General features: G+C 38.5%; 1 protein-coding gene across 1 annotated transcript; it reads left to right on the forward strand.

Moving 5' to 3' along the window:
• Positions 1-8,275: 8,275 nt before the first annotated feature.
• On the forward strand, positions 8,276-11,952 carry PG994_008188 (uncharacterized protein; the record flags this gene model as incomplete). Its single annotated transcript, XM_066859597.1, has 13 exons — positions 8,276-8,417; positions 8,556-8,702; positions 8,753-8,843; positions 8,896-9,131; positions 9,186-9,259; positions 9,646-9,802; positions 9,850-9,976; positions 10,116-10,316; positions 10,491-10,568; positions 10,634-10,741; positions 10,827-11,017; positions 11,323-11,729; positions 11,785-11,952. The coding sequence occupies 13 exons, from the start codon at positions 8,276-8,278 to the stop codon at positions 11,950-11,952; spliced, it is 2,127 nt and encodes a 708-aa protein (XP_066715084.1).
• Between the last annotated feature and the right edge of the window lie 1,290 nt (positions 11,953-13,242).

A 13,242-nucleotide genomic window follows, 5' to 3' on the forward strand; every position in this document is an offset into this window, starting at 1 on the left:
AATAATATTAAAACCCCTATAAACTTAAATAACTATAACGGCTTTAAACTCCCGACGCTCCTACTCCTCTAGTTCGTCTAAAGAGCGTAAACCACGCTATACTAACTTTACCCCCTAGGTACGAACTATCTCCTTCTATTTATAGAAACGAATAAGGCGGGTAACGGCCTCGTTAGTTTAGCGCTAGAGCTCTAGGAAATAGGCCTCTACGGCGGACTCTTCCCGAAACAAGCGGTCGTACTCGCCCTGTACACGCTATAAAGAGGATAGTAAGACTCCGGTGCTATTATACGTATAGTTATCACGAGTATACTTTTTATACTTATTAACGCCTTCTATTATTATATAAGGCCACCCCTTTATAAAGTAGCGACTGTAAGGTATGACTTTAAAACTAAATTTAGAAAAGGCTTCGATAAAATCCGTACGACGAACGGTGGAAGAACGATTAAGCTTAACTCAAAATTTTTCGATACGATTATCCATAATAAGTATATATTATAACAAAAAGCGATAAAGAAGGAAGAACTTATTAATAAATTACGATAACGGACGGCTAGGGTATTTATAGAGTTAATACTTTAAGGATAAAGTAGTTAAAAGAAGGAGGATAGTATTATAACCCGACCTAATTATACGGCTAAAAGACCCTACCTACCGGCACGGAATTACTATGCCTAAACAAGCTACGATACTATAACTACGGACCATACCGTTAGCTATACTAATACGAAGCTAGACCTTCCTCGATAACGAATAATAACACCACGCCTAATAATAGAACGAATATACCTATAAAATAACGGCGATCGCTAATAAATTACGTAGCACGATAAACGCTTAAGCGAGATCACTAAATAAGCGTAAAGCGTAATTAAGCGAGATTATTAAATAGCGTAAAACGTAATTAGGCGAGATTATTAAATAAGCGCAGAGCGTAATTAGGCGAGATTACTAAATAGCGTAAAGCGTGATTAGGCGAGATTATTAAGTAATATAAAACGTGACTAAGCGAGATCACTAAGTAATAACGGATTAATAAAGGAAGGGCTAAATATATAACTACGAACATCCCTTATATATTTTATATAAACACTGTTTATTTTAATAATTAATTTAAATATTAATCTTAACCTATTAATAAGGTAAATAGCCTTAACGAAACTATTATAAATACCCCTAAGCCTATACACCTTAATTACCTTCGTTCTTACGAGCTATTACTTATTATATCGATAGAAGCGACTTCTATCGCACGTTTGGATACTCTCTCGTATTGCTAATATAAACCCCAGTACGTCTTACTAGGTTTCTTTTAGAACCTAGATAGCGTTCGTTACAAGCTTCTCCTCGTACTTAGATCTCTAATAACGGTAGTGAGTTCTCGTCGATACGAAGGTATATTTCGAATATAAGTAAAATAAGTATTAGGCTGTTAAGGCTAGCCGTATTGTTTAAAGCTTTAATTATTATTTAAAGTATTGTTTCGGTATTTATATAATAACTGAAATCCTTTTATAAGATATCGAAGACTTTATGTAACGGAATATGCGCTCGTTTAACCTTATTTATTATTTAGTAAGTTTCGATAAATATTTGTTTATAAGTAATTCTTATTATTTGTACGTGGTCGCGAAACTTTTTTTAAAAGTGCGTACCGGGATCGTACGAGATATAATTAAGGGGTCTTTAGTATACGTATATTTAGTATTTATAAAGGGTATTTTAAGTATATTATGCGTTAAGCGAATATAGGAATATAGCCGCTTAGAAAGATGTATTCGAATCGATTACGTAGAGTACGTTTTATTCGTTAATATAAATAATATTTATAATAATTTTATAATTAAAGTCGTATTTATTTTATAACGAGAGATTAAATTTTTATAATACCGGATTATATGTTTAGTATTAAGAGCAGAACTTTTAAATCTTGTTAAGAATAGTAGGGTTAATATCGTCGTAGTCGGCGTTTTTTAAGAGAGTATAGAGCTTTTTTATACGAGGGTGTTTAAAACGTTAATAGAGGTATTAGAGTTATTTTTTAATAAAATATATCGTTATTTTTATACGGCCGGTATTAAAAAACGAGTATTCTTATTTTTTAATTATAAAAAGTATTTTATTATCTTTTTATATAATGAAATTAAAGATATTATTATAATATATTTTAAGCCGGTCGGTATTATATAATAAAAATAAAAAAAGAGTTATAATATTTAGGATATAATATTTTATTATTTTTAATAAATTCCGTATATTAATTATTTTAATCGACGAAATAGGTTTTAAATTTTTGAACTTGATTTTGACGCTTCCCGGGGTTTAATTAATTCGTACTTTTAAGATTTCTCGTATATAAGCTTTTATTTAAGGCTTTTTAATTATTAAAAACAAGGCGGCGCCGGTATTTTAATATTCTTTTTAATAAGTTTAATTATATAGGTTATTAAGGTTAAATTAGTTAGTTTATATAGTAATTTTTAAATAAATATCCTCATTAATAAGCCGGTGGTAGAACGCGGAGTTTATTAGGTAAGTAATACTTTATTATATATTTTCCGGATCGAAGTATTCGTACTCTTTTTTTATTATTTTTTAGCTCTTTTTTATTCTTTTTTTTTAATTTTAAACGAACGTTTCGTACTTATTTTAAGAAAATAGGCTTTATTTAACGTTATTACACGCTTAGAAATATTAGTTCTTTATTTAAAACTATTTTTCGGCTAAGTGATTTATTAATTAATAGCTTTATTTATAATAAATTCGGTAGGTTCCTCGATTGAACTTCTGGTTCTTGTATAATAATTTTGGTCGAAAAGTACCGGCGGGTCGCTAGATCCTTTTTTATCCTAGTGGTCGGCTATTATATAGTAATTTATTATTATAAGCTGGTCGGTTTCTTTTTATACGGTTATTTATAAACCGTTTATTAATTAAATACGTATTTATAGCCGGGTTTCGATATAGTTTTTCTATTAAATATCGTTTTAATAATATTTAGTCCGCTGTAATATTTAGCGATACGCGAAAGTTTAAGAATAACGCTTTATATATTAGCTTTTAATTAATAAAGGCCGGTATAAGTTTTAAAACTTCTCGGCAAGTTTGTACGATTAAAGTATAAAAAGCGATCTTTTTTTCGAATCTTTTTTTAAAGGCTCGTTATACGAGTTAGAGCTTATTTAGTAAGATTTTTAAAACCTCGATAAGTTATTTCTCGGCGTTTTTATTTTTTATTTATACGAAAGAGGTTATTATTTAATTCGTAAAATATTATATATAATTTATTATTATATTAAAATATAAATTTATAAAATAATATATCTCGTTTTATTTCTTTTTAAGTTTAATATAATTAAAATAGAATACCTCCGCACGGCCGGAAAGAATATTTAAGAAACTATATAATATTAGTTTTTTAATATATCTAGCCGTCGGCATGTTCCGATAAATATCCGTACTTTATCGTAAAAGATATCTTATAGCTTGCCGGTATAATTCTTTTCCTTTTTTTACACCTTCGAAAAAGTAACGAGCTTATTTTAATCGATTTTACCGTTATAAATAGCTCGGCTTAAAAAAATATCGTATTCCGTAACGTACGCTAGACTAAATAATCGTACGGTCTAGTCCGGCGAGTACCGGAGTTAGAAAAAGAAAAGGGACGATATCTTACGACGTTTAAATACTTAGGAATCTAAGGTTGGACGTCGGGCCTAGAGTGTCCCGTAGTGTCGCGGACGATTACTCCGTACGGAAACCGGGTGTCTCTCGCTTAGGCGGCGGTTATTCGACTATTTATTCTAAGGAAGAGTATAGAATATCCTTTTTTCGGGTTTTCGAAGTCGGTTCTGCCGGTCGGTCCTATTAGTATACGGGAGCGGCTTATAGTATTAGTTATACGAGCTTGCTTTTAAAAGACCTATTTATTAATATATTAATTTCGTTTTTTTCAAAGTAATAATAAAGCTTTTTTTAAAATATACGGTTAATTTAATTAAATTAAAATTTAATTTATTCTTTAAATTTTATATTAAACGCTTTTTAAAAGAATATTTTTTTTATTTTTAATATATAATATTTTAAAAAGTATTATATAAAGTATATTATAAATAATTTAAGTATTATTTTTTTTAAAAAGCGAGGTTAACCTTCTTTTTCTAAACTATTAAAAAAATCCCGGTATTTTAAAAAATTTCTTTATATATAAATAGTTTAGGGTTCAAGGTTATCGGTTTATTTAAGTTCGGTACGTTTAAGCTCGATCTCGATTCGCCGACCGTAATTAATTCTATTTTAATAAAGGTTATCGTTTTATAAATTATATAATAAGGTTATTTAAATATATAATTATATATAGCTTAATTAATTTCGTATATAATTCGGAACCTAGTCTCCTCTTTATAATATATACTTAAAAAAAGGGGTTCTTCCTCGTATAATTAATTTAGTTCGGCTCTTCTTTTAAATCTCTAACGGGCGGAAATTCTCAGGGCTCCTTAATACGGTCGCCCTTACGTCGGTAAAGGTGTAAAACCGTCTCTTTACTCTTACTAATCTATAATCGCTACGGGTAACTATTAATTAATATTAAATAAGCTCTCGTACGTACGGTAATTCCGGTTTTAATCGGGGTTTAATCGTTCTTATTTTATTATTTATATTTATATCTATTTCTAATACTAGTTACGAAGGGTATCGTATACCCCTTTTATTAAAATAGAAAAAGGGGTTCGTACGCGTAGGCACGTGGCACCCCTTTTAGAGTGATATGGAAAACCTCAGTTCCTGCTGTTTTAATAGTTAGTTCTATCGGTCGGTCTTATTAGTATATGAGAGCGGCCGGTAATACTAAGCTTACGAGCTTAGTTTTAAAGGATCCGTTTATTAATATATCGATTTTATATTTTTTAAAATAATTCAAGAGCTCTTTTTAAAATATATAATTAATTTAACCGAATTAATACTCGGTTTATTCGTTAAACTCGGTAATAAACGATTTTGAAAAAGAGGTTTTTTTATTTTTAATATATAATATTTTAATAAATATTATACGAGGTATATTATAGATAGTTCGGGTATTATTTTTTCGAAAAGTACGTTTAAAAGTTCGAGTTTATAAAAAGCGAGGTTAACGTTTCTTTTTTAAATTATTAAAAAGATCCCGGTATTTTAAGAAACTTTTTCGTATATAAGTAATTCGGGATTTAAGGTTATCGGTTTATTTAGGTTCGATATATTCGAGCTTAGTCTCGATTCGCTAATCGTAATTAATTTTATTTTAATAAAGGTTATTATTTTATAAATCGTATAATAAAATTATTTAAATATATAATTATATATAGTTTAATTAGTTTAGCGTATAATTCGAAACCTAGTCTCCTTTTTATAATATATACTTAGGAAAAGGGGTTCCTCCTCGTACGGTTAATTTAGTTCGGCTCTTTTTTCGAATTTTTAACGGGCGGAAATTCTCGAGGCTTCTTAATACGGTCGCCTTTACATTAATAAGGGCGTAAAACCGTTTCTTTATTTTTATTAATTTATAATTACTTTATATAATTATTAATTAATATTAAATAAGCTTTCGTATATATATATAAATAAGTTCCGGGTTTAATCTAGGTTATATTATTATATTTTATTATTTATTTTTATTTTTATTTTTAATACGAGCTACGAGGGGTATCGTATGCCCCTTTTAATAAAATTAAAAAAGAGTTCGTGCGCGTAGGTACGTAGCACCCCTTTTTAAGTAATATAGAAAACCTTAGTTCCTGCTATTCTAATAAAAAGATAAATTCGAGATACGTACGGAGGCTACCGGGAAGCTACAACTCCTACGCGGCGCCTGTATAAAAGCGGCAGAGATTATTAATAAAGAACGTAGCGCAAGGAGGAGGAGACAAAGGAGACCCCAAGGGGCCATCATCGAATCCCTTACGACTCTATGGCTAAGCGACGCTCAACTAACGTCAGCTAGATAATAACTAAATAATTAAACGGTTAAACAAGCGCTTAAAAAGAAATAGGAATAAAGATAGTTCCACGCCGTTACTCCTATACGAGGCCGCCGCGAACTGGCCGTAAAATCGCCGCTAAACTAGGGAGCGTGCCGTCGCTACGATAATATATTTAAGTACGAAGCTTCGGTTTTAATACAAACCCGTACTAGAAGGATAAAACTCAGGTCGTTCCTATTTACCTGCCGTGTCCTAGGCGTCCCGACGCCGCTATATAATTACGGTAAAGGACGGGAAATAGTTAAATACCTAATTCTATATTATAGAGACTTCGAGGGGAAGATAAGAGTAGCTAGTAAAATAGTTAGTACCTAGTCCGCTACGAACTCGTCGCGATCTAGCGACGCTTATTATAAAAAAAATACGGCGAAGGTTATCGTAAAGTAGCTTCTACGGACCGGTTAATTATCGCTATATAAATTAATAATAAAGATCGGGGAACTATTTAAACCTAAATAATCTCTTTAGGCCCTAAAGTAAAGGTTATTAGGCTAGTAAATAAGAACTAGCATAATAATATTAAGTATATAAAATAAATTTTACAATATAGGTAGCGTATATTTTTAATCCAGCTTCGGCACGGTTTATTATACGAGAAATTAAGTAAATATACCGAAGGCTTTTAGCCTACGGCGTATTATTAATAATAATAAAAAGATAAATTTTTTAAGAAAGTTAGAAAACCGATCTCTTTTAAATAATAAGTTTTTATAAAAGTAAAAATTTTAATATTAAAGGGTTAAGTAATATATAAAAAATAAAGGGGTAAAAATAATAAATGAATATTATTTTAATAATAAAAGAATATAAAATTATTAGTCGTATAATTATTATACGTATTTAAATCGTTTAAAGCGGTTTTTAATATAAAGATATCTTTAAGCTATTTAACGGTGATCTCGTTATTCGTTTAGTTTTTATTACTTGTATTAAATTTCTATCTTTAAAATTTATTGAGTTTTTAAGAGAATAATTACTTTTAAACTAATTTACCCTTATAAACTATTAAAGGAGGGATAGCTTTATCGAGTGCCGATATATATTTTTAATTAAGCTGTTTTTATTAAATAGAACGTAATTTCGAACTTTTTATTATAAATTTATTACTTTTTTAACTTTTTAAAATACCGTGCTTATTTATATTATACTTATCTTTAAATTTAAAATATATATAATTTAATTAAAAATTAAAACTTAATTATTTTAATTAATACTTTATTAATACGTTAAGAGTCGATTCGGCGTTACTTTTTTTGTTTAAAAACCAAGTAGCGTCGAAAAAAGGTTTTTATCTAATGTTTACCGAGTGGTTAATAGTCTTTTTTAAAGGTTAAAACCTATTAAGCTAGTTTTTTAATTTATATATATCGGTATTATATTAAAAGTTTTTTAAACTAAAGCTTAATTTATTAAATATTTTTTATATTAAAGAGAGCTTTTAATAACTTTCTTTTATTTATTATTTTAATTTAACTTTATAAAGGCGGTTAATTAGCGTAATCTTTAATATACTTTAATTTAAAGCGGCTTAACGTATTAATTTATTATTTATAACGTTAAAAATTACGATAATAATGAGATAAATTGCTTTAATATTAGTTAAGCAAATAGGTAATAAAGAAAAGTAGCGGTGAGCCATTTTGGTATTGTACAGGGGTGTCGGTTGTGGGGTGGTGTCGGTTATGAGGTGACATACGTTATCGTGGAGCAGTGAAAGATGTAGAATGCGTATGAATAGATGGATGACCTCTCTGACTTAACCTTATGGCGAGGGAAGAAGGTGTAGAGCTTATATATACATATGTATGTGTTGATCGGAGCTTCGAAATATCCTATCAGGTATTAGGCAGATAATGCGAAAGAATGTTTGGGTGGTCTAACGTGTGAGGGGTCTGGGATCGAGATCGAGATTGACAAAATGAAGGAGACACGTTATGACCCTGGAATTGCGGTATCAGTCGAGTGAGGGGAAATCCGTGTTTACTGCCTCCGATACATGTATCCACCTGTTGTATGATGTGTATTACCAAGAATCAAGTTTCCTCTACTCCTTGTGTTACTCCCACTGTTTGTGCCACATAGAAGGACTGCTGCACGGCGCAGTCCGACAAATCAATCTACCATTGTTGTACTTGGTCGGAAACAAAGAGCCCATAGCTTAATGATCGAGAGCCAACACCAACAAGAGAACTCCAACGCACTTCCCCTCTTACAGAAGGCCAGCTCGCAGAGTTGACATTCGTATAGCGATGGTCCACAAAGTGAATGCGGCTCTTGCTTTCCTTCGGGATCTCAAGATCTATGAAGTTAAGAAGCCATACCACTTGACTTTGACCAAAGATAGAGATTCGGACTCTGTGATTACCAACATTGCACATGATGTCTATGAGGGTGTGGAGGTGACCAACATACGAGGCAGTGAAGAATCGTTCCAACTCGATATTCATGGCTTCCAGCTTGCAAAACATGAGATATCGCTGAACGCAAGAAATTTTGACAGCCCAGAGGGTCGATAACAATACGCCTCAGAGATCAAAAGCTTCATCAAGGCATTTCTGGGCGCAAAGGATGTGCTCGTGATGCACTACAAAGTCAGAGATCGCACACTATCAGCAGAACAGGACCCAGAGGAGGCAGGCAACACCCGGGGACGTCCTATTCCTGGTGTGCATATTGGTATGCCATTTAATATGGGGCTATTTACGGACCCGACTAATGCTTAACAGATGCCTCTGCGGATGGTGCTCTACGCCGTGTCCAGCTACAGTGGCCTTTGGAAGCGGAGGAGCTGCAGAAGCGGCGGTTCGAAATCCTGAAGTAAGCCCCATTTGAGGTATACCGAGTCGATGTCCTGACATCAAATAAATAGAATATGGAGGCCTCTTACATCGCCACTGAGACACTGGCCTATGGCATTCTGCGATGTTCGCAGTGTTGACCCCGGGGACATGGTGCTGGCAGATCAGATATCACCAGAGTTCCAGGGCGAAAACACCTTGCTCTACTTCAACCCCAAATACAGGTTCTACTACGTCTCGGAACAACAGCAATATGAGGAGTGGATTTTCAAGCAGTTTGACTCCCTAACGAACCTCGCTGGAGATGGTGAGTTCCTAGCCTGTTCTGTGACACACGTGAGATGGCTGATGATGAACACAGGATGCCCTCATACCTCGTTTCAACTCGATACACCTTCGACCAACGGCGAAAAGGATCAGAGTGTGGAGATGGCAGTACTGGTGGTTTACTAGGGTGCAATTGTCACCGATAACAAGTTGCCCTTCTAGTATAGGGTCACTAGGACACAACCTCGTTATCTATCGATAACGATTCCGATTGTTCATCTTTTTACCTGAGTACTTCTACTTTGTGTATCTGCATTGCTATGAAGTCCGTGCGTAGTTAGGCCAGCTTACTTCATGTCTTTCAAAGCCTTCTGGGGGCAGCAAGCGCAAAGTCACAAACCATGGGATGTAAAGGTGAAGTAACCGTCACCGCCAGCTGTTGTTCTTCCACACACCGCACAACAGTGAAAACTGACATCAAGTAATTTTCAGCTTCCTCTGCAACCTACTCGTTTCTTTACGCACAATTCGACCGACTTAACACAAATGGATAGATGTCTCGATCACCATTGCTGTGCTGTCATTCCCCTCGCCGCCGACCTTCTCTCCCCTCCCTCTTCTCACCATCCTTCTCCCCCTCTTCCCCCTTCATCGTCGCCAAAGAAAGGGCTATTGGAGCTGGCACAAACAACAAGATTCCCAGATTGTTGGGTTATCGATGAACTGGTTATCTCACAGCCGCTCTTGCAAACGTTTAGCTGAGGAGGCTGTCTCGGATGTCGTCTCAGATCAAGGCCATCAGACGAGCGCGTTCAAGCTGCCTTCGCGATCGGAGACAGAATCATCAACCCCGTCCACACGCCCACGGTCGAACACTGCAAGCAAGTAATCTGTCACGGGGCCGTACTGTTGGGGTTATATTGGGTATGTTGTTATTGCACGAGTAGCTTGAGCTTCCCGTGAGCGATACGTCAGCGGAACGCTAGTTTTGTGGCCGTGATACGCACAAGCCAACTTGTCCTAGTAACATCATCAAGACAAAGCACAACACCACGCTCTTCCACTCGGGCGGCATAGCCAAGGAGGGCCACCTGAAGCAGGTGCTGCGCGAGGACCGGCCCTACCTCGCGGGCTACAAGCCGCTCTGCCGCAAGCACATGTCGGGCGACTGCAGCGATATCTACATGCACAACAGGCAGGCGTGGTGCAACCGTGTTGTTAAACAGTAACAAGCAAAAGCACGTCGGTTTCGAACCTCTCACACGAAAAAGCACTTCTTCGGTTCTAACCCGACGACCCTTAATACCAGCGAGTCATCTGGATGCATGAGCGCCTACTCCGTTAGCATATCCCACCAAAGGATATACTGTCAGGCTTTGCCATAACTGATGATGGGTAGGCGAGAGAAAAGGAAACGGACAACAAGACGTTGGAAACTCGCAAGTACCGATGACGCGGCCGTGGTTCGTATTATGAAGTAAGTGTTCATTCTCTTAACTGCCTGTCGTTTGACATCTGCTAACCATATCTCCCACTCTGCAGGCAGCGCAAGGAGCTCGTCGGTTGCTCGCGGATACTCAGAATGGTCTTGGCATATGGTGTCATCGGAGTAGTGTCTACCCCCTCCCTTTCGACAGAAGCGCAACCATCGTGAGATATTCCTCTCAAGGCGAGCGCTACCATCGTCAGATTTTCTGTTAAGACGAATGCAACCGTCTTTCGATTTTCCTCTTAGAGCGAGCGCTACGGGCGCCGTCAACAATTACCGCGGCAAGTACCCCTTTAATGGTAAAGTGGCAGCCAACGGCAGAGTCTACTGCATGCCGTGTCAGGCTACGGGCAAGAACCACCGAGGGATCAAGAACGCCCAGCGTGACATCGCCAGCCACATCTCCACGAAGCACAAGGAGAATTCGGCGTACAACCGTGACTAGAAGGAGCAACCGGGAAAGATGTATGGCCGTGCCTGTGGCTATAAACGTCCGTCATAGTTTCTGTTAAGGCGAGTGCAACCTGTGGGGTGGTGAGTCCTTCTTTGTTGGGGCCTCGCAGGTCAGGCATGCCGATGGCCATACTGTCGCGCCCACGATCAGCAGAGCTGGCACCGCCGCCGGATATATCGTTGTCGTCGTCGTTCTCGTAATCGTCGTCGGCGACAAAGGTGGAAGTGGTGTTCAAGAAAAGCGAACATGGCCGACAACCGTTCCGGTGCCCATACTTCCGGCTAGCAGGACTACCACCCTATGCGACAACTCAACCAGCGCCACAAGAAAGCCCGACTTATCCGCGACCGAATTCTTGCGGCATCGGCCAGCTTCAATGCCCTCCCCAAAGACAAGCAAGACCTGATCCGTCAGGAATGCGACGACGCGATGGACACAAGAACGTCCCCATGGGTGATCATCACATTCAGGAGCTGTGGGACGAGGTCCCCGATACCTTCCCGGCCGAGGCGTTCGTGAAAGACCCCAGATTGTATGACTACAAGGTTTTTGTGGAGAGAATGGCCGCAGTGGAGCGACTATGCTGGGATACTGAATTCCTCGAAGTGTGGGAATTTGTGCCGTGCTGGAACGGCCACCTTGGTCCTAGGCCTCGGATCACAGACAAGCCCGAAGAGGAATACCTGAGTGATCTTGTACGTGCAGTGAGGTCCAACCCTCGTGACCGCCGAGGACGGCGGACAGCAGTAGAAACGAGCATTGCCCAGCATGAGCGAAGTCGAGTGGTGGGCTTCTAGTGGTGTCCCAGACCTGGGGCACCACCAATCGAAACGAGCGTTGCCGAGCATGAGCGAAGTTGTGTGGAGGGATGCTACTGGCAGCCCAATTGGTGAGGTTTTCTTTCTTGCTAAAGACTGAGCGAAGTGCTAAATGACGCGACTCAAAGCCGAACCTGATCGTTCCAATCCCTCCCACAGCAAGTGGGAAATAGCATGTCGGAACTAACCCGTCCCTCAAACGCCAATTCCGATGTCCCTTCCATCGCTGGATCGGACATTGGCGGCACCTCTAGATACGATTCGAAGCTTTGAGGCCGCCATTGACGGCGGTTATTCAGGATTTGCTCCAGTTCCAGACCGTCCAGGCCGTCCGATACCACGAGGTTCGCCAACGACTGGATGCCATTGAACCGTCTCGCCACCGGGAGGAGACAAAGTCGGGTCTCTGGTCCCTGCACATATCATCTATCTCCGATATCCTACTTCCTTTTCCCCTCCATCCACCAGGCTCTCCTGTTGGGACCACGCGCCCATCACTTCTGCTGAGATGAGGAGTGGGTTTGCAACGGTCCGGTTTGGGGGAAATGGCAGTGGTCATTAGGTGACTCGTTTGCGATTGAGTTCATCCAGCATTTCTTGTCAGGGCACACGGGTGGGAGCGAAGGCGGAGTAATCAATGGTGGTGCCCGTTCCTGATGTCAAGCGTGGAAACCCCGGCCTTCTCGTCACGATGGAAGTCTCCGGGGGCGATGATGACGGAGAGCATCGAGTCGACGGAAAGGGGTCGTATGCAGAGCTGCTGCTACGAAATGAACTTCAGCTTCTCGAAACGAAGGAAGAAAGCAAACATTTGGCCAGCTCGTGTAGTGGAAGAAACAATTCTCCTGGGAGACCGGGCCCCTATCACGCTGACACATGTTAATTCGCGCTGCCTATGGCCATGAACGGTGCATGCATCGACGGCTCGCAATATATGCGCAGCATTGACGCGAGCTGCAACGTCGACATAATAGCTTTGCCATCGTGACCCGGGTGTTGTCGAACCAGAGCATTGCGGTACATCTTCACGAAGCAACGTGTCAGCGAGCTATCTAGATCGCTATACGACCACGATCACCGCATGGTGGCGTAACCACTATTCGATATGCGCAGCTTTGACGCAATATACCGCAACGACAAGATACTATTGCTTCGTAGCCGAGCTTCCCATATTTCGACGCGTGACGAGTTTCGTATCGACTATGCTTAGATATACGCAACATGGCGTGTACTCCGTTGTCAACCGTTGCTCATTTGTCACGACATGTCCGGTGCTCGTTCCTCGGGCGCAATACTCTAACATGTTACGTTCGATATCGATGGCGAACAATGACACGGCGCGAACTCGCGGGGAAATATTTAAACCGCTGTCGAGGTCGGTTCCGTTCTT

Source organism: Apiospora phragmitis (genome assembly GCF_038363925.1).
Source record: "Apiospora phragmitis strain CBS 135458 chromosome Unknown utg000007l:2111988.0-4706623.0:1.0-2598199.0, whole genome shotgun sequence".
NCBI classification, from domain to species: domain Eukaryota; kingdom Fungi; phylum Ascomycota; class Sordariomycetes; order Amphisphaeriales; family Apiosporaceae; genus Apiospora; species Apiospora phragmitis.